Raw genomic sequence first — 22571 nt, forward strand, 5'->3', positions numbered from 1 at the left:
AAGGTCGTTGCCTAACAGACAATCTACCGGCATGGCAGGACTCACAGCTACTTTTAGAGTTCCGGAGACCCACCCCCTACTCAAAGGGAACTAGAGCTACCAGCAGGTGGCTCTCACGATTGTCGGCGACTATGGCTTGGTGGAATGTATTTGGGAGGACCTGTTCTACTGACACCAGCTGACCCCTGACAGGGGTCATGCTGGCTCCTGTGTCACGCAGAGCCTCCACCCTTTGCCCATTGATGGTGACCCACTGCCTATACTTGGAAGTATTGACAGGGATGTGTTTTTTTGGCACCATCTCTGCATCCCCCAGGGACAGTATGGTTACCTCTATCTGCTCCCCAAAACTATCTGGGACTACCTCCTCCCCGAGCGCTACACTAGCCAACCCAGGTGTCTGCCCTCCTTTGGGGGGCTGTGCCGTCTTGGGACACTTGGAGTCGCCCTCAGAGTGCCCATACTTACTCCACTCTGCGAATTGGGGTACAAACCTCCCTGTCTTATGGTCCATGAACCTCTTCCTTTTGGAATCAGACCGGGTCTGGTTACTACTATTCGCTCGGGAACTGTTTTGGGGGCCTTTTGAGAACTCCTTTTTACTTTTCTCTCCCCCCTCCTTCGTCTGATGGGAACCCTGACCACCTTTGTGGGTGCTCCCCCCAGATACCTTTCTGGACACTCTGGTGTTAGTCCATAGGTCCAAATCCTCAGCAAGCTTCCTGAGATCAGTCAGCTTACTGTCTACTAGGTGCTGGCGCAACTCTGTAAAACAAGTACGGATGATATGCTTTCTCAGAATCAAATTATACAATCCTGTGTAATCATCTACTTTGCAGCCCCGCACCCATCCATTCACTGCCTTACTGGAAAAGTCAAGGAAATCTACCCATGTTTGTGTTGACTGTTTGGTGCTGTCCCTGAACCTCTGATGGTATTTTTTAGGGGTCAGCCCAAACTTGGCAAGTAAAATGGCTTTGATGTGTGAGTTTGTGTTTAGATCCCTGGGTCCAATGTGAGAAATGTGTCCCTCCCCATTGCTGGCACATACCCCCCACATAGCTGTACCTTATTGCTCTTCAGGAACCCTATGAGCCCTTAGGGCAACTTCATAAGCAGCTAACCATTTATCAATGTCATCTCCCACCACAAAACTGGGCACCACATTTTTGGGTATACGAACCTTCTTTTCTCCAGCAGGTCCTGCCTGTATGCTGCCACAATTACTGCAGTTTCTTCTCAGCCAAAGATCTCTCTACCCTCCTTTCTTCCTGTTGAGCCTCAATTTAAAGCCTTGCCATTTGCAATTGAAACTGTCTCTCCTCTCTCCTTTCTCCTGTGGTCAGACCTTGATCAGAGACACTGCTCCCTGGTTTGGCAGGGGGTACAATTGCAGTGGTATCATCATCCACTGATGGCAAAAAAAAATCTGGGGGCCATCTTCTGGCTTCTCCTTCTCAGCATCCTCTTCTGAATCGGCTTCTGCCCATGCCCTCAGCGCCACTTGAAATTCCTCCTTTCTGGAGACACCTTGGGTGGGTACTCCAATCTCCCTGCAGAACCCTTTCAGCTGTTTGACAGCATATGTCTCCAAAAGGGGCCAGGTAAAAATCTCCTATTTGAGACCCAGCCTGAGACATGTCGAGTGAGGATTTTAGTTTAGAATATTGCCAGGAAAAAAACGAATTTGCAAACAAGATAAAAATCAAGTTGACCTTCAACTGTGGGTAGGTAGTGAAATAATTAGCTACTGTATGTGACTGCACAAATACAAGTCCTATCTTCACCGCTGATCACCAATGTTAGAAATGGGGTCTTTGGTTGGCAGTCAGGTTACCCTCTGTCCAAGCAAGGACCCTCACTCTAGTCAGGGTAAGTCACACACAATCTAAATTATCCTATGCCCACCCTCTGGTAGCTTGGCACTGAGCAGTCAACCTTAACTTAGAAGGGAATGTGTAAAGTATTTGTGCAACAAATCATACACAATATAAAACAATATAGCACCACAAAAATACACCACACAGTGTTTTGAAAAATATATAATATTTATCTGGATAAATGCAGGTCAAAACAATTAAAATGCAAGTAAATGTTTAGATATCACTGAAAAGTGATATAAAGTGTCTTAAGTCTTTTTAAAGCAAACAAAGTCTCTTTCAAGCACAAAGTACCTGGTTTGCATGAAAAATCTCTGCAAAGAACCGCAGAGGAGGAGATGCGTGGAAACAAAGGGGTGTGCGTTGATTTCTTGGTCCGCACACAGCGATGCGTTGTTTAGTTTTCACGCAGGGATGGCTGTGCGTCGATTTCCGGCACTCGCTCATGGATCCTCTTCGGGTTGCGGGGTTTTCAGATGCCCCGGGGACGATGCATGGATTTCCAGTGCTGCTAGGACGAAGTCACAGGAGCTGCGTTGATTCGGTAGGTGTTGCGGTAAATTTTTTACCGCACGACAGGTGCTGCGTTGATTCCTCTTAGTAAGTCGGGCTGCGTCGTTCTGGTTCGGCTGGGCGTCGATCCGTTGAGGCCGTGTGTCGAATTTCCGGTCTCTAGGCTAGCACTGCGTCGATCTTCTCTTTGCAAAGTCAGGCTGCGGCGTTCCGGTTCAGCGTGCAGTGAATTTTTCACAGCAGTGCAGGCTGTGCGTTGTTTCTGGCAGGCTGAGCATTGAATTTTCCCGCACAAGGCGTCCTTCTTGTAGAGATGAAGTATTTTTGTTCCTGACAATGCAGGGAACAGGAGGCAAGCTCTATCCAAGCCGTTGGAGGGCACTTCATCACCACAGCCAGAGAGCAGCAAGGCAGCAGGGCAACAGCAAGGCAGCAGTACTTCACAGAAAGCAGACAGTTGAGCCCTTTGGGCAGCCAGGCAGTTCTTCTTGGCAGGATGCAGCTTCTGGTTCCAGTTTCTTCTCCAGGAAGTGTCTGAGTTGATAGGGGTAGAGGCCCTGTTTAAATACCCAAATGTGCCTTTGAAGTGGGGGAGACTTCAAAGAGTGACTTAGAAGTGCACATGGTCCCCTGTCAGTCCAATCCTGTCTGCCAGGGTCTCAGTAGGGGGGGTGGCAGTCCTTTGTGTGAGGGCAGGCTACTGTCCTTTGACATGCAAGTGTCAGGCCCTCCACCCTCCTAGCCCAGGACGACCCATTCAAAATGCAGATGTATGCAAGTGAGGCTGAGTATCCTGTGTTTGGGATGTGTTTGAGTGAATGCACAAGGGAGCTGTCAGCTAAACCCAGCCAGACGTGGATTGTAAGCCACAGAAAGATTTAAGTGCAGAGAAACGATCACTCTTTAAAAGTGGCATTTCTAAAATAGTAATATTAAATCCAACTTCACCAGTCAGCAGGGTTTTGTATCACCATTCTGGCCATACTAAATATGAACTTCCTACTCCTTTTAGATCAGCAGCTACCACTCAAACAATGTATGAGGGCAGCTGCAATGTTAGCCTATGAAGGGAGCAGACCTCACAGCAGTGTAAAAATGAATTTGGGAGTTTTACACTACCAGGGCATGTAAACTACACAGGTACATGACCTGCCTTTTGCCTACACAGCACCCTGCCCTATGGGTTACCTAGGGCATACCTTAGGGGTGTCTTATATGTAGAAAAAGGGGAGTTTTAGGCTTGGTAAGTACTTTTAAATATCAAGTCGAATTGGCAGTGAAACTGCACCCACAGGCCTTACAATGGCAGGCCTGAGACAAGGTTAAGGGTCTACTTAAATGGGAGGCACAATCACTGCTGCAGGCCCGCTAGTGGAATTTAATCTACAGGCCCTGGGCACATATGGTACACTCTACTAGGGACTTATAAGTAAATTAAATAGTCCAATTGGGTATGATCCAATGTTACCATGTTTAAAGGGAGAGAGCATATGCACTTTAGCACTGGTTAGCAGTGGTAAAGTGTGCAGAGTCTTAAAACCAGCAAAAACAGTATCTAAAAAGTGGAGGGAGGCAGGCAAAAAGTTAGGGGTGACTACCATAAGGCTGTCAGGTCTAACACCTTCTTATCTCCTCTGGCAGCACAAACAAGTAATGTCACATGAACATGTCACCTACAATGGGCATTTCTTTAGACACGTGTGAAAATACCTTAAGATCACCAGTTAAATTCCTGCTTTGTGGCCACTCAAGACAAATTTTCATCATTCAAATATGCCTTATTCCACTCTGCCTTTGTACTCTTCAATGAACCTGATTTCATTACATCTAACACTGTGGCTACACACTCAGTATTAGTATCTGCATCACCTCTCACTTCACTATCACCTACTGCCTTTCTGGACAAGTAATCTGCTTTGTTGTTCTTACCTCAGGAAAAAAATGCCTAAAATCAAACATGTATTCCTGGAGTTTTGACAGCAACTGTATTAATTCTTGCAGACACTTTGGATGGATTACCACTCTGAAGCATATGCACTATTGGTTTATAACCAGTTACCAATTCAAATTTTCAAACCCCAGGTATATGATTTGAACTTTTGTATTTCCCAAGTACATGCTAAAGCATTGCACTTGATGGTGCTATAGTGGCACTCTGCCTGTTTTAGCATTCTGGACATGAACACCACTGTTTGTTCTCTGCCTACAATCATCTGAGGCAACGCAGCTCCAATCCCAGTAAGACTGGTGCCCACTGTTATTGAACATTTGTACCCAGCACAAAACGTGCTTCAAGCAGGAGCCTCCACAATCATTTTCTTTAAAGCACTAAACACCTCATTTAAACTGAAGACCATTCAAATGTATTTCTCTTTCTTAGCAAGTCTCTCAATGGATCCACCATTTGGGCAAATCTGAGTACAAATTGTGTGTAGTATTCTGCCAGTCCTAAGAAAGTGAATCTTTATTTTTAGGTGGCTTTGCATCTCCCACAGCTTTGATAAGACAAATTTGGGGTTTAATTCCATTTCTTGAAATAGTGTGCCCTAGGTAATCCAACTCATTTGTACTAAATTTATACTTATCACCCCTCATTGTCATACCAATCTTGGCCAATATAGTCAACACTCTTCTCAATAGTTTGTTGTGCTTTTCTGTACTTGCAATGAAAACCATCATCTTGGTATGCCTGTACCCCCTGCGTACCTTCAAATAGATTTTCCATTAATCTCTGAAGGACTCCCTGCCACTGACGCGAGTCCAGATGAAAACCTCACATATATGTACACACCACAAAATGTAACAAATGCTGTCAACACTTGGAACTCCACTGCTAAAGGTACCTGTGATAAACCAAGAATAAGTAATTGATGAAAAACACCTTTGCACCTCCTAAACTGGCGAAGAGGTAATTTATCCTGGGAATGGGGTGACAATTAATGATGATGTTTCTATTTAAGGAGCAAACATCTGCGCACAGCCTAACCTCACCTGACTTTTTGCGTGCCACTACCACTGGAGATACCCACTGAGATAACTTGCAAGGCACAATTATGCCTTCCTCACACAACTTCTTTAGTGTTTGCTTAAGTTCCTCCTTAATGCTTGAAGGTAATAGCCGGATCTTATTAATGATTGGCTGAACATTTGATTTTAAACAAATCGGATGTTCAAAGCCCTTTACCAAACCCACTTTCTCTGAAAAAACATCACCACAATGGTCTAATATGACTTCCACATTCACAACTTCAGACTCACACTCTGCATGTGCAATTGGTAATTAGCCCAAGACCACAGGGTTATCCACCCTTGGATTAAGATGAAGTCTCATCTTGTCCAAATCTTCCCAATCCACTATATATTTCCCCTTCACCGTAACATTCCTTTGTGAATGTAGTTCTTCCCAAATATTCAAGTTCTCATTCAAAATAACCCAACATATCAGTGCCTTTTCCCCAAATGCTTTGGGGTTAATATCAGTTGTATTAAGTTAATATTTTTTTTCCAATTCTTATAAAAGGTTGTTTTTCTCAAAATGGTAATGGGTGATCCTGAATCAGCCATAATTTGGAGATTAACATTACCCACTCTTGCTGTGCACAATAGGCCTTTTACCTCTCAAGTTAGGGATATTGCATCACACTCAACTGGTAATACAATATTTCTCAATTTTTTAGCGCACATGTCCTCATTGACATCCATCTTGTTTATCTTGGCCACACTTTAACCACTCTTGCATACAGCCTGGAAATGTCCCACTTTCTTGCAAGTAAAACAGCGCTTGACTAAGGCAGGCCAACTAGAATTGTTACCAATGTGTGCTTTTGATTCATACCTATAATATGCATAACTCTTTTTGTAACTGTTTTACCAGATCTTGCTTTCAATTTCACCATACATACAGATTCATCCCTCTCACACGAATATGTATTAGTAATTGCATTTACAGGAACCTCATCATGCAATGCTTTAGATGATATCATGAACCTTTCAATTTGTTTTGGTTAGTCTAAAACTAATGTTAATGACGGTTCCTACAACTTAAGAGTCCTTCCTGGATTTTCCTGGCATAACAATTAAAAACAAACTGGTCATAAATATTTGTTTCCACACTAACACCAAGTTCACAAGTTGCGGTATTTGTAAGAAGGGAGGAGGTTGAAGAAATTGCTGGAAAGAAGCCATTTCCAATGAAAGCATTATAAATAATAAATGAATTATAACAATGTCTCCAATACCTGAAAATGCATCTCTTTACTCATTTAAAATGTCTTTACATTGAAATGTACCTGATGCTGTCATAATAGTTCCACTACAAGCAAAGTTCCTCAAAAGGCCACCACAGACTCAATTTTTTTTTTACCCTATATAAATTGTTCTGTTTTGTGAAGGACTCAATAAAAATGAACCAAGTGTTGCTCTATCCAAGTCTTTATGCACTTGCTTATTGCCGATTGGTATATCACTCATCTCGTTGGTGCACGTGACAAGCCTTGTACATAACCAATGCTGCCTTTGCGCTGGTGTGCGCCGTTGCGCTGGTGTGCGCCGTTGTATGTGGCCTTGGGTGCATGTGTCTTCCAATGATGCTCAGACAATGGTGCTGGGTCCCATCTTGAATGATGCTCAGGCTGGGATCTGCTTTCGCTTGGGAACTGTGCGGCTGCAGCACTTGGGCAAAACACTCACCCCAAAACAACTGTTATACTCGCAGCTCAGCTATCGTCCTTTGCAGGTCAACTGTCTGTAGATGCTCATCTAAATTGATACGAGCAATGAGTTTATCTGTAATGTCAGTTTTCTGTTACCAATTAAACTGCTCAAACCTTCACTTTTCTTGATTTTACTCAGTGGGGGGATGGCTGTCATCCTCGTCACCAATGTGTGAAGGAAAACTCACCACCTGTACCTAGTGGTTTATTAGCTTCATAACAACCACCCACGACCTGGACCGATCCCCACACACGCCGGCTGCAACTGACTCCATTGTCAATGTGGATCAGTGAGCGCTTCATTCCAGAATCCTAGGTTGCATGCAAATGTAAACACAGTACCAATACTAATGTACAATACAAAATCCTCCCATCCAGCATTACCACTCCGCTCAACCTATAATCGGGGCCTATATTTCTGCAATACATACTGTCAAGAAGCTGGAATCAGTGTGCTAACCTTACCTCTTTTCTTTTTGTTTTCAGTGACAGAGAGAACAAGCAATGGGAAGCAGCGGTTCCAGTAAGTACTGCAGTAACATAATGCTTAGCATGAATGTTGAACGAACCCAGGTTCCTAAATATCCCTGACAGCCATGACTGACATCTGTATCCAGGATGCCTCAGCATTGTTTCCTATAGGTCGGCTACATCGTTACACTTTTAGAGTCTAATTCAGCTTTGACGCTATCATACTATGCAACTGAGGGAGCTGTACATGAAGAGCTATAGATCAAGCATACATTTCTGCATTGAACTCTACTCAAAAACCCACTGGTGTAAAGTTAAAGCAAGGTCATTCTTGAATAATGCATAAGTTTAAATGTTTTGCCACAATTGCCTGATGAAAACACTAATCACAACAGATGCTGCTGATGATTCTATACATATAAAGATAGGATGACTGACTCACAGTACATAAAGTCTTCATATATGATCGCCCTTTACACATCCTTTGGTGTATGTTACACACTGTCATCCCCCTCAGATACAGTTGTCGCTCCCAAATGAGCTGAAGGACGCTTGACAAGTCTGGGGGGGGGGTGATATGAAGTGAAAGAGTTTTGCTCTTCTGTGTGAGGGAGGGCATGGGGCATTCTGTGGTTTAAGGGGATGGTTCTACTCTCTATGGTTATGCCCTTAGGGTCCTCCCTTTTGCCAGCAAGAGAGGTAGAGGATTGTGACCTCCCAGTAGAAACACACCAGATTAAACATGGAGGAGTAGAGTTGGCCTGAATGCAACCAGTAGCAGGACAGAAACTCCTGGGGGGTGACACAGTTCGACTCCCTTTTCGTTCTGCATATGTGGACCATGGCAACTTGTATGTCGGTATTTTATGTGGGTATTTTAGTTGCTGGAAAGTTTGCAGTCAAAGCCGTGGGAAGCAGATCCTATAGGACTGTGATGTCCATTCCTTTATTGTAGCAGCTCTATAAGGGTGTCAGCCAGCCTTTGTGCTGTTGCCCTTCTATGTTGGTGGCATAAGTGGGAATGGTGCTTTGCAGGGCAAGACCATTAACATGGATAACATCATGGATCTGGTCGGTTCTGGCTCCATTTATTTGTATCTTTGGTCACATCTGACTTCAGGTTGCCTACTAATGTCATCACATGTCCTTGTAGTGGTTGGATGGCACACTAAATCCTTTTTTGTCTTGGACTGTGATAGGACTCAACAGTCAACAAGAATAATTACAAGTGCCCATTCAGTCAACAGAAATAGTCTCTGAGCTTCTGGCTATGGGTTGCATGGAGTCAGAGGTTGTATCTATGGCTTCCTTGGCGTCTAGCACTTTCCATCTGCACTGTGGGTTTTGGGTGCTTTCTGAACATGATTCTTCTGCTGGGGAGTTGGCCCTGATCTCTTGATGGTGAAGGTGAGGGTGCCCAATCTCCTTCTCTCCTCCCCCACAACAAATCTTCATTCTGCTCTTTTCCAGGTGGGGGGAGTTTTATAAAGCCAAGTGTCTTTCATCCTTTTGAACAGCAAGACATTTTGCCGTACTAGCTCCAATCTTCTTTGAGTGGTAATCTTGCTTCCCTTTACTACAGTGACTGCCCAGTGTGGTGTTCCAATCACAAAATGTATTGATTCCAGATTAGGACTATATCTGTAACTGGTTCAAGGGTGGGGTAGCTGTTCTCCATTGGCTGGTACAATTATTGTGTTCATCCACCTTTACTTTCATGCCTGTGCATTTAGTGGTTTAGATGTCAATTCCATTGCTGCTGAGATGGCATCCCTGAGCAACTTCCAAACGCCAACATAGGTGGGATGTATTTAGTGATTCATTGAAGTTTATGTGTGTGTACTCTGCGAAAGTTGTACATTGACCACTCCATGCCTTTGCCTTGTTCTACTCCAATCCCCAGCATTTTGTTTAGGGCTCTCGTGAACCTCTACACTTGACTTCAGACAGTATGTCATACGCAGCAATGATCTTCTGTAGTTTAGGTGTTACATTCTTGAAAGCTGGTAACATGATAATTTTGGTGATGGGGTATTTCATGTACTCTTGTCCCTCATGTGATCATCACCAGTAGTTGCCTTCAGTCAGAAAGTATGCAGAGTTTCTCACTAGCTTTTGACCATGGTTGTTGACTACCATCATTTGCGATGAATAGGACTGGGTATTTGGCTCTGCCAGTTAGTTGGCAAACCTGGCAGTCCTGGCTGGTTTCATCAATTGTTCATGTTTGGGTACCACATATTTTTCCCTAGTCTAGTCTTTGTCTTAGCCATCTGTACATAGTGGGTCAACTTGGTTATTGGGGCCTACAACTAGCTCATTTTCTCTCTATGCTAATGCTGCACCTCAGCCATGGTCCTCACATCTGAACTCCCTTGCCACAGAGTCATAAAGGCTGTCTGGCTTTGGGCATTGAAGGCCTTGAGGCCCATTTAGAACATCTTCACCTATCCAACCATGAGGGTTAGATTGACTTGTTGTAGGTATTCATCTTCGCAGGCCATATTTTTGATGTTTTCTAGTGTTAACTCTCGGCACACCAACTAGATTATGAGTTGAAAGTGCACATTGATACCTCTCATGTGGTGTCAGGCTTTGTCACAATGGGTGGCAGGATACAAAGACAGGTACTCTGTCACATTGCCAATGCCTGGCCTGCAGGCAACTGTAAATCAGTATTTCTTGGCATGCATTACCCATTTCTTAATGCATGGAGAAGGCTGTTGGGATGATCTTGCGAAGAGGTGAACTTGGAGTTTGTTGTCTATTACCTCAAGAACTCAGCTGTAGCGATACCAGTGGAAATAAATGCATTCTAACTTAATGACCTTAATGTTTTCAATGCATTCCTATTTGCGTGAGCCCACAGTCAGGAGGCTTCTCAGGTTGGTGGAGTATTTTGGGATGCTTAACGACTGTCTTGATAGGGCTTCTTGCATTACATTTTAAAAATAACTCCTGCAGCTGACGAGACTGCAAAGTTTAGTCATTTGTATCTCTAAAGGCCAACGTGTGTGGACAACTTGGTGATATACCTGATACCTGGGACTAGGAGCACCTGGTTCTATCCCATTTTCAGTTTTATCTCTGAGGACCAATATACCCTGTTGAGGCTGACAGCTAGGCCTTCAATGGCAGTTATGTGTTGCTCCTGCATCATGGCTTTGTTGCAGAGCCACACGTGGATACCACTCCTGGCTGTTTTGTTTTTGTTTTGACTACCATGGGAGATATCCAAGGGGTTGGGTCCCAGTACCTTTTTTATCACATCCATGCGTTCAAGATTTTCTAGCTCTTGCTACACTGATGGGAAAAAGTTGAAGTGTACTCCGCTGTGCTTTAGTGCTATTGGTCAGATGGTTTTGTTTATGTGGAGCTGAACTGCTTTTCCATTGACAGACGAGCTCCTGGAAGAAATATTCAAATTCTTAAGGATGTTTTTGGTCTTGCTATCACTGGCTTGTCTGTGCTTCAGCTGATGAATGTTCCTTATATATAGCAAATTTGAGTGGAGAACATCTCAGCTAAGGGGGTGGCTGATTGCCTTCCAGAAATGAAGATCCTTGTTGGGCAGCTTGAATTTGCCTTTGTCAATTAGGTTGACTGAGGTACTGGAGTTTCTGAGTTCCTTGACTCAGGGTCCTTCTATTTGCACTTTGCACACAGGTTGTGGATTATTTATTTTGGGTGAGTCGTGAGCATACAAAATGAGGAGTACATCCTCTTCCTTATTGTCTGGATCACGATTGAGGTGGGTGTAGCCACCTTGAGTATTTGGGTTGCAGGAATGATTGTGTAGGTGCTTGCCCCTGCAGTTTCCAAACCCTGCTGCTGCTCACAGGGCACACTGGTCTTGGCAAGCATGCAGGCACTGATGCTCCAGGCTCCAGGGCAGGTGGTCTTGGATTTTCCTAAGTGATATCTCCTCAACTAGCTGGGAGACTGGCAGACAGTAGCCCCAATCCTGTTCAGAGGTAGAAATCTTGCAGAACTTCTCTTCCTTGACATACAGACCGATGAGCTACTTGGCAGTGGGCAATTGTTGGGTGTTGAGCTCCCCTTCTTATAGTCCATTTCCAGACACAAAATGTAATTTAGTGTCTGAGTCTTTGAAGTTTGTGTTGAGGCCTTCTTCCTCTTGAAGTGTCAAAGAGGAGCGACTCAAAACCTGATAGCCACAAAACACAGGCCAGGGGAATGATTTGAGGTTCACACCTTAATGTCAGCTACAGTGATATGTGTATCAAAGGGGTATCCAAGAGCCCCAGCCTTACTCTTTCTGATTCTTTTTTCAGCCCTATCTCCTTTCTAAGATGTGCTGAGGCTCCTTTCCAGTGACCTTTCTCCAAATCAGAGAGCATCATTTGAAGTGTACTGAAGAGCCTGGCTCTTCTTTCCTACAGTGCGTGTCCCACCCAGCTTTGGGGAATGCAGCCATCCACACATCTTTCAGGGCACAATCTGCTACCTCCTCATACTTTTTGAATCAACCTAATCTCCCAAAATGGAACCAAAAATCTTCCATATATTGTGCTACTCCCAGGCACACATTCATCCAGCACATGCATGCAACCACTTGTGTGTTGCACAGCGCTAAATACTAACTTGATGTAGGCCAAGGGTGAGTTAAGCCCACAGCAGCTGAACATTACATGAGGGGATGCATGTTGGAAGTGATGATAACTATATTACACATGGAGTATCGTTTGAGTAGGTGCTTGGGATTCTGTAATGCCGTGAGAACTCAAAGTACATCCTGAGGCCGCATGAGGCTCTCCTGACCTTTACATGCAGCCCCCGGTCAACAGCAGCAATGGGCTGCTGTGTACTAGACTCAGCACTAACATTGAAAAAATGCTAACTAAACACACTTTCTGATTAATTGAAGTGAAAAAAGAATGTGACTAGTTTGTCTTGCATAATTTACCTTTAGGAACACTTTCATTTTTAAAGACGTTGCAGCAAAAGTGTACAAATATGATAAGTCTCTTCAGAATTCACAAAGTGTTACATTATCATGTTGAACCGTTTCACCTTAGTGAATCAAATTATATCAGTGCATTCAGAAGTCTTTTTTTGTAAAAAAAAAAAAAAAAAAAAGTAGTAATTTTTTAAACATGAATTTGAAAACATTCATTCTTTCCCCACCTTAGCAGCAATGCAAATAGTGAACTAAAAGGCAAGTCAGTTGTTATGTGACCCTTTGGGTGTTCTGGGCTCCTATTAAACATGAACGACACTATAGTTTATTAAATAAAATATAGGAGAAAGTTTAGCACGGTGTGCATCCTAAAAACCTGTATTTGGCGTCCTCTTATATGTGATAATGGAGGGAAAGTGGAAAGAAACAATTGCCTAGGATCACACAATTTGGTACAGTGGGGAAGCGGGAATTAATCCCAGGTTTTCTGGTTTCACATTATGCAATTCAGCCAATAGATGCATATGCTTAGCTTCCCCTAAACCCACCTTACCTTTAACATATCCCCGAACCAACCACCCCCAACCATGATCGCTATCCTCTTGGAATCAATGTGGCCCTTGATCACGTCACAGACCTAAACGTTGACCCCTGGGAAAATCTTTGCGAGTGCCTGTGCTGTAGTGCTTGCTAGCGTAATACTGGCAGGCCTTGTTTGAAATATTGTGTGCACTATTACGTTTTCTCAAGACTAATGCCCCAGACTTCCTGTCCTATCTGCCTCTTGGCTCTGCCCTCTCGCAGCCTCACTGGGGGCTGTTGTGCCCCTCCGAATGTTCAAGTCTCATGATCACCATTTCCTTGTTCCGCTGAAGCCTCTGAAGTTGTTCACTATAGCATCCAGCTTGGGATCAACCATTAACCAGTATAAGACAGGAGGGCATAATTTGGACCTTGGAATTGTTTTATCGTGTGTGGCACCATGATTTACTCTCACAAACTAATTGTATTTGGTTGGAGTGAACGTACGGTTACAGTTGTTACGGCGGCTTATAAAAAAACGTTTTAAAAAAAAGAATAAGAATACTCTATAGTATTTATTTATGTTCTCCTCTTTCCCCGCTGGATCTAGCAGACAATTTCTCCCGATGGTCTGTGTTATTGACGTGTGTGAATGGACTGCATACTCAAATACTGTATTCTGCATGATAGTTTTTATTAGAGCGAGCTATAAAAATAAGGGATCTAAAATTGGTACTGAGGAAAGCCACACAGACTGACGGGTGCCAATAGCGGCTGAAACATGAAGACCCGCAGGAAATGAAGCAGTTAGACCTCCAGAACATCCTCCCTGTTTTCAATCGTGCCAGGGGTGCTTCAAATAAACAAGTTCACAAGCATCTCACAGGCAATTTTAATATTCTTATATACCCTCGCCCAATCTATGAGTGCTCCCTTGAGAGTCAAGGTAGAGCGTGCGCAGATACGCAAAGCTATCTTAGTTAGGATTCAATGATGAAACATGACACTAGGAACTTCTAGTGCACGAGAGTCTTTTTGAAACACTTTTTGGACGGATACTTTAGGTTTCTATAGAGGGTTTTGCAAGTGTTACATAAGCGGAACGAGTTTGGTGTGCAGGATATTTTCCACAGCTGTGGTGTAAAATGGTTACAATGTTGGGTAACTTGACGCTTCTGACAAAGTTTAAAACGTTTCACATCCCTCCTATAGATAGATATATCTACTGTGTGAGACAAAGGTTTCCACAAAGAGGCAAGTCACTTTAATCTGGGCAATGTTTAAAACCTGGAATTTTTTTATGATGTAAAAGTGGTAACCCTCCCTTCACCCAAATTTACATCTTTATGTAACAGCCAGGTGCGTTCAGCGCATGTTGTGAGTTCGATGGCTACTTTGTCACCATTATGAAACTTCAGCAAAATTGAGAAAAGGCGGCAAAGAGAGGACTTATATTCTCCACTCCAGCAGAACGGTAAGAAGCTGTGAGATCTTTAAACCGCTTCTGGTAGAGTTATTTTCAAATTATTCAGACTTAAATATCAGGAATTGGCCTCCTCTGCCTACTCCCAATAGATCAAAGGTAGGACCCTTAGCATTAGAATTTGCTTTGTGTGAGGAAATAAAGGAAATAGATATAGTATTATTGAGTCACAAAAAAACAGCCAGAGATCCATCTCATCTTTAAATATGTCCGATGTCAATAATCCTGCAGGGTTCTTGCAGAAAGAAATCATCAGATTGTGTTGGATAAGCAAAATGCTGACGAAATGGGAAGAAAGAACATTGATCTTTCATGTAGGGACTCTGTTCTGGTACATTAAGGTGCTGACTGTTCACATTATTCATTTAGGTGATCCACTCCACCCTAACTCCACCCTAGATCCTCCTCTTCTCATTTGAAGCAGGGCACCCTCAATCATCAGTGTACATACCACGACTGGTAATGGCATCTAATATCTTTTTTCTGTAGAACCAGCAACTCCAGCATCAACAACAACTACAACTACAACTACAACTAAAACTACAACTACAACTACTACAGGGCCAACTACTACTACAACAACCTTCATCACAACACCTCCGACAACATCGTCGGTTACGATGGACACAGTAACGGCTGTATGCAGGTACGTAGGTTTATACACTGCATCGCATATTGTTGTTTACTTTTCACAAGCAGAGGATGCAGAAATACTCTGGTACTCGAGGTTTACATAGCATGAGTGCTGATGCTCACACTGTGCCTTAGCAGTGAGAAGATCCGATATGCACATCCGAGGCACATGGCCAAAAGTGCTCAGTGCAGCCTGAAATACAAGAGTAAATAGACGGAGTGTGAATACAAAACGTTTAATTGTGACTTATTAATGTTGTCTAACTGTTTTTATTAAAACAGCTGTTTGCAGAATAAGAGGAATACCAGAAAGAGTTAATTTGCTCACATTCCCCACAATATTGCAAACGTTCCCTTCGTCTACCATTACGAGCCACCAGCTCATAGCAAATACCCTAATCCTTATGAAAACCATCTATCACAATCCGAATGTCATTCCTTTATTCATTCACACTTCGTCCCTGCCCAACTTAATCTGATCCCTCCGTCCCACTCTCAGGCTCAGCCTCTTTTTTAGATCAGGCTCCCTCATCCACCCACTTCATGTCTCCTGTTTGATGCCTCAGACCGTCAACTTCTTGTGGTTTGAAGGTTGTATTACCCTCCCCAATCTATCTGTAAGGAAGTGGCTATTTATCCAGCCACTGGTGAAATAGTATAAAATACCTGCTCTTTATTTGGCCACTGCCTAACTAGTACATCATGTTTGCTTTTAGATGAAAACGGTACTATTTATCCAGCAGCTGGATAAATAGCACTGATTATTCATTATTAGATTGGCGCCTGGAGTGTGTGAATGAGGTCCTTATTTACCCGTACCACCATATGCAATACCAAAATAGAAAAGGGGACACCAAGCAAAGAGAAGGTGTTAAGAAGTGCAGGAAAGTGTGTCTGATATAGGAAAGTAAGTGCATGTACAAAAGTGCAAAATTAAGTCCACAAATCAAACTTAGTTGTTCACAGATTAAAAACGTAACATCAATTTCAAATAAATACATTTATATTAGTAGGAAATTAAAATGAATACAGATACTTGTGTCTGCAAGCTGTTGCTTTGTAATGAATGCAGAACTACTTGACTGCAAAGTGCTACTTCTGGACCCTCTGTATATTGGAATAACATCTTTTTCTTACAATCTAGGTGTTTTATTTGTCTGAACATTGTCCAGTAATGACCTGGAAAGGATAGTGATTATGGTGTTTAGGATACGCAACGTTTAAAAAAAAACTTTTTGGGAGTACTTTTTTAATGTATATAACCTCCCTTCAAAGAAGGTTCTTCAGGATTTTGAAAGGATGGGATCATTTTGTGAATCTCATGGGAGGATGGGTGCTTGTATTGGACTTGCTAGAACAGGCAATTGTGCTTTCCTTACAGTTCAGACCTGGTAACAGATGATCTTCAGATAAGCAGCGACAATCCTAACAAGGAGATGGAGGGGATATCTGGACCAATTATGCAGGGCTCATTGTGGCGAAGGCATTGAGGTGGGTGGCATTGGATTGTAGAAATATTGAAACACAGGACACAACTAAGAAAAACATCTAGTTAATTGGCATGGAGGAAAGCATCTGGCTCAGAGAGCGAGTAAGTAATTAGTACAGTCTCCTTAGGGAGTGACTGCAGCGTGGACAGTTATATAGCTCAATAATGATTTCAAGTGGATGCATGGCTGACTGCCAGGGAAGATGGCCGCACTTTAGAGTGGGGCTCACCAGCTGCCATCCCCCAACATCCAACATTAATCCGGACCCTGGAAAGGGCAGATGTAAGGAGGGTGTGACACTCAGCCTGGGGCACCAATGGTGCTTTTTGAGCCGTGTAATTGCACCTGGAGGGCTGTTGGGGAAGCGCGGCCTGGAGGAAGCGGGCGCAGCCTTTTCGGCTGGCATAGAGTATTCCTCAGAGAGTGCGCTATCTTGGTCTTGATGCCGCTGCCACTTGAGAAGAGCCCGGACCGAAGCAACTCCGGGTACAAGCCCAGCTGGGCTTGGAGGAGCAGCATTTTAACAGAGGCACTGGCTGGTGAGGTTGGGCCACTGCAAGAAGTTTGCTTTTTAGGGACTGTGAGGAGAGTGCACTCAGCACGCCTGTCCCTGCCCTGGGACTCGCTCAACGTACCGTCCGACCACTGCCGGTCATTGATAATATCGGAAAAGGAGATTAGTATGTTCGCTGCTGCAGGGCAATAGGAGTAAATTTGTATTGTCCACTGATAGGGTAGCTGATCAGGCCTATCTGACAGCTTCCTACACCTACGTGCACCTTAATACTCACAAGGTGTGCGACCTAGCATGGAGGAAAGGCGCTGAAAGGAATCCCAGTCATGGAGAGGTGACCATTTATAGTACAGTGCAGTTTGGGGGAGCGGTCCATGTGGTGAGGGGTGGTCCTCTGTTGCTCTCTGGATACACTGAGGTTGGCCCCATCGATGTGCAGGTCCGCAGCCACATCTGGGCTCACAATTAAGGACTACTGCATTGGGGTGGTGGCGGTGGCAGAGGGAAACCTGACATGCGCTAGGAGCTTGTGCTATGGCCCAAGGCAGGCGGCAGGGGCTAGCTCTGCTGGGTCTCCTCACCTACTCCTCCGCTCTCTCCTCCACTACACACCTGGTAACCCGAGACAGCAACCTCCGACCAGCCCCAGACAGTATTACAGGAGGCAAAAATGCCTGTGGACCCCACCAAACTAAGCTGGATCACTTTGAGCTCTCAAGGGAAACAGCCACATCAGATGAGGCTCCCTCCCCGTCCCTGGCAGGGGAATCTCCCACACTACAAGATATAATGGTGGCTATCTAGGGAGTCTGTACTTCCTTGGAAACAAGAGTTAACCCAGTGACGACAGAGGTGTCACTACTCCGTGAGGACCTGCGTAATATGGGAGCCCGGGTCAAAGAAATGGAAGAATTCACAGCCTCCTTAAAAGCGGGAGCAGCAAACTTCAAGGCAGAAATGACTGCCCTACACACTACCACAAAGACCCTGGAAGCCAGACTTCATGCCTAATCCTGAAGGAATTACAGCCCCGGGGTCTTTATAAATTCTTCCCAGTGGAGAGGACACATTATGTCCCTGGTGCCCAACCGAAAACAGGCATGCCCCCCCGCCGAAACCAGACATACCTCCCAGAGCAATAATTGCCAGGATTTCTAACTTTAGAAATTGCAACGTCATACTGCAAATGGCCAGGAGCGTCCCGCCTCGCCTTTTTGAGAACTCAAGGATCACCTTCTTCCCAGACTTCACGCTGAAAGTCCAGAATATGCGTCATAGCTTCTTTGAGGTGAAGAAGGCCCAGAGAGACCGTGAGCTCCAGCACTCCATGCTCTTTCGAGGCATGCAGGCTGAAGGAGAAACCTGGTACTTCTCCCTGCCAGAAGAGGCACGGGGCTTGCTGGAAGGCTGGTGAGAGGTGGAGAGGCCTGGACCCCAGGCCCAGCAGGAATGCGAGCAAAAAAACCATGATAGAACAGAGATTGCGCTGAATCACGGCAGCAGCTGAAACTCTGATGGATCTCTTCCTCCAGGAACTCTGTGACCACCTAAGAAAGACCTACTTTCGCTTGTGTTCTTCTTGGAGTTCCCTTTGAGGAGCCACATGGAACGAATTACTGACACACGGAGAGGGGTGAAAAGTACAATTCATGACCGCTTTGCTAATTCACCTCTCTGCAGCCATGACGTCACGGACTCTGTACTGAAGTTATCACCATTGGGAAATACACTTTCATTTTTCTTATGGGGCGTGAGCTGGTGGACTCTAGTTCACGGTCCCAGTCCTCCAGAGTTGACTATGTTGTGTTGGGGCAACAGGTACTCTGCCTTGTTGGGGTGGTAGGTAGTTATAGACCCACAATGCAGGGTGTAGGGGGCTTGTTTAAAAGGGACTGTGTTTATCTTGTTCTTGTTTTGGTTGCACTGTGCAAGGTCTGCATCCATGCTCAGATCACAATCTCTTTCAGGGCTAGGGGGAATCCCCCCTCCGTAATTTTTTCCCCCAGTAAATACCCATGGCAGATCCACTAAAAGTTCCCACCTTTAAGCTCTTGCCCTGGAACGTTAACTGCCTGCGTGATATGATCAAAAGAGGGGTGGTCTTTCAGTTCCTCAAGTGTCACTCCCCGGGTGTAGTTTTACTCTAGAAAACACACCTCTTAGGAAATACATACAAAGAGCTTGATAGGTAGACCTACACAATTTCTGCACATGTGGGTTACACCTCTAGTTCCAGAGGAGTGGACATACTGTTGCACTAAACCCCGCACTTCACAATACAGATCGTATGGCACGGCTCACACAGGAGATGTGTGATGATCTCTTGTAAATGGGAGGGACAGATCCTAAACTTAATGTCTGTCTATATCCTCCCTAGGTTACATGACTCTTTCCTCCCGGAACTTAGTGCCCTCCTGCTCCACCTTACCTCAGGTGGGTTGGAGATGGGGTAATTTTAATTGTACCATGTGTGACTTTAGAGACCGCCACCCCAGGGGTGTAGGTCCTGCCCTCTCTCCCTGGCAGGCTTCGTGGAGGCCTTGGGCCTTGCAGACGTGTGGCGAACCATTATCCCTGTGGCTAAACACTACACATATCACTCTGGTGCCCGTGGAAGCCTCTCATGCATCAACCATAATCTGTACCTTTCCACCCAGATCACAGGTTTTCAGGCAGATCACTCCTCAGTGTGGGTGGCTTATGGCCTATGGGATAACCAAGGCCCTAATCGTATTGTGCTCAATCCATGGCAAATCAAAATTCCCTTCATTCGTGAGAACTTACTGGAGGCCTCTGGGAAATACTTTGAGGAGAGTGGTCACACATCCCTTGTGGGAGGCATATGAAGTTGCCACATGGGGCGAGGGCCTCTCATTAATAGGGGGGCATAAGAAAGAACAGAAAGCTAGACTAGAATCCCTGGAAAAACAGATACTTGAAGGGGAAGCTGAGTTCACGTCTGGAGAGCAGAGACTCAGCTCACCTACTGACACTCAAACAGGCCGTATACAGGGAGGTGGCCACAGACGCTGCTAGGGCCAACTACCGAGTGACTCAACATCGGTTATTCAAAGTTGGGGATAAAGCTGGGAAACGTATGGCTTGGTTAGACAAAAAAAGTGTGGCTAGCCACTGGGTTCTGGACATTTTTAATAAAAGTAAGGAATAGTGAGGGACCAATTGGCATTGCCGGGGCCTTTGTGGACCTCTTAACTGACATGCAACTCCTGAAGCTAGCAAAATCACACATGGCAGCCCTGGAACAAGATCTCACAGCAGTGGGAGTGATAGAGAGAATCCAAGCCCTGGCTTCGGGCAGGGCAGTGAGTCCTAATGGCCTACCAGTAGAACTGTGCGAGCTTACGGCCACTAAGATAGCACCCCACCTCCTGTGAATATTCAGTGAAACACGGGGAGGTACTCCTTGTCCCTGGACCAGAGACCTAAAGAGGGAATACCACCACAGAACTGTGCCTCTTTTTGGCCAATATCGCTTCTGAGCGTAGAGGTGAAAATCCTGGGTACGATTCTGGTCACCAAGTTAATTCGGGTGATTGGTACCCTGGTCCATCTGGACCAATCTGGCTTCATTCCTGGGAGGAACACCTCTCTCAACCTCTGACACCTGCACAGTGTGCTGGGCCAGACACCTGGAATTCCATGAGACTGCTTTGGTGATATCCCTAGGTGCCCAAATGGCCTTTGATACTGTGAATGGCCTTTCCTATTCGAGGTGTTGACCAGGCAGGGTTTTGACCCGCAGTTTGTGTCTTGGGTTAAGCTCCTCTACACTGCACCCTTGGCTGAGAGTGAACAACAGCATGTCTGGCTGCTTTCCATTAGAGTGCGGTACAAGACAGGAGTGCTCTCGCTTCCCCCGATAATCACCCTTGTTCTTGAACCTCTAGCAGCCTGGATTAGAACCGATGCATTGTTCAGATGTATGAGTTTGGCTGCTGTTTGGGAGGATAGGATCCCCTCTACACAGACAATATCATTCTGTATATCTCCGAGCCCGCAACCATGCTTGTGAGGGCCATGCACATCCTCAATATATATTGTTTACACTCCGGTTACTCTATTAACTGGGATAAGTCCCTGATCTATTCTCTGCATGGCCAGGTGCCTCGCCTGCCTAGAGACTGTGAAGCACAGGCGGTGGAGAGGGTCTTTAGTTGCTTGGGGATATACATAATGGCAGATCCCAAATGTTTCTATGTTTATTTACTGCTTTCCTAAAGGCTGGGACAGACAATGTATTACCCCGCAGGTCACCCAGCTCCAGGTGTGCTATGCTTTTTCCAAGTAGTCCTTAAAGCTGCTGTTACCCCTCTCAAGGTTGATTTCCTGCCATACTAAGGCCCTCATTACGACCCTGGCGGTGTAACACCGCCAGGGCCGCTGTAGGCGGGAGCACCTCCGACAGCCTGGCGGTGCCCCGCGGGGCATTCTGACCGCGGCGCTTTGGCCGCGGTCAGAAAGGGAAAACCGGCGGTCTCCCGCCGGTTTTCCACTGCCCCTTAGAATCCTCCAAGGCGGCGCAGCTCGCTGCGCCGCCGAGGGGATTCTGACAATCCCTACCGCCATCCTGTTCCTGGCGGCTCGCCCGCCAGGAACAGGATGGCGGTAGGGATTGTCGTGGGGCCCCTGGGGGCCCCTGCAGTGCCCATGCCAATGTCATGGGCACTGCAGGGGCCCCCGTAAGAGGGCCCCTAAAAGTATTTCACTGTCTGCTTGGCAGATAGTGAAATACGCGACGGGTGCAACTGCACCCGTCGCACCTTCCCACTCCGCCGGCTCGATTACGAGCCGGCATCCTCGTGGGAAGGTCGTTTTCCCCTGGGCTGGCGGGCGGCCTTTTGGCGGCCGCCCGCCAGCCCAGGGGAAAACTCAGAATACCCGCCGCATTCTTTTGACAGCGGCACAGTATTTTGGAGGGGGGAATTCTGGCGGGCGGCCTCCGCCGCCCGCCAGAATTGGAATGAGGGCCTAAGTTGGCTAGAGTCCCTTTAGTGGCAAGATGTATTTTATAACAGCCCTTGATAAATGCTGCTGGCCTGGCCAGTGATTGCGTTTCTAAGGGGAATTCTAGTCTGACTGTGGCTGGAGAGGCCGATCTGGGTAACCGGAAAACTACTTTATATGATTTAACTATTAGCTTATCTAACAGAACCTTCCCTGCCCCCTCATTATTTACGTACCATGGGAAAGTGTCAGAAGTAATTTAGCTCTCATTACCATGGTCATTGGCTAAAGAGGGCACCCAAGGACTGACTTTGCTAAATTTCCAAAAGCACGATTTAGAGCTTGTGCCTCCTCCCTTATCACATCTCAACGGCCTGCAAACATACCTTTTGAGTCAATCCTAACCCCCAGGTATGTGTATGTTGCCACATCCTCAATACACTGTCCATTCAGATGCCATTTGCAAT

At 45.4% G+C, this 22571-nt stretch overlaps 1 protein-coding gene across 5 annotated transcripts in view; it reads left to right on the forward strand.

Annotated features, from left to right (window-relative positions):
* The window catches only part of C6H1orf162 (chromosome 6 C1orf162 homolog), a 496481-nt gene that overhangs the window by 265649 nt on the left and 208261 nt on the right, over positions 1 to 22571 (forward strand). For 4 of the 5 annotated variants that reach the window (XR_011204854.1, XM_069238647.1, XM_069238649.1 and 1 more), the window contains exons 2-3: positions 7592 to 7628; positions 14992 to 15148. Coding sequence is in view for 4 of the 5 variants with exons in the window: in XM_069238647.1 (XP_069094748.1) it covers positions 7610 to 7628; positions 14992 to 15148 (176 nt within the window). In the remaining variant the exon portion in view is untranslated. Of the gene's footprint in view, positions 1 to 7591; positions 7629 to 14380; positions 14494 to 14991; positions 15149 to 22571 lie in introns of those variants that run through there. The other variant, XM_069238650.1, reaches the window with a different exon arrangement.

The sequence above is a fragment of the Pleurodeles waltl genome, chromosome 6, assembly GCF_031143425.1.
Source record: "Pleurodeles waltl isolate 20211129_DDA chromosome 6, aPleWal1.hap1.20221129, whole genome shotgun sequence".
Classification (NCBI taxonomy): Eukaryota; Metazoa; Chordata; class Amphibia; order Caudata; family Salamandridae; genus Pleurodeles; species Pleurodeles waltl.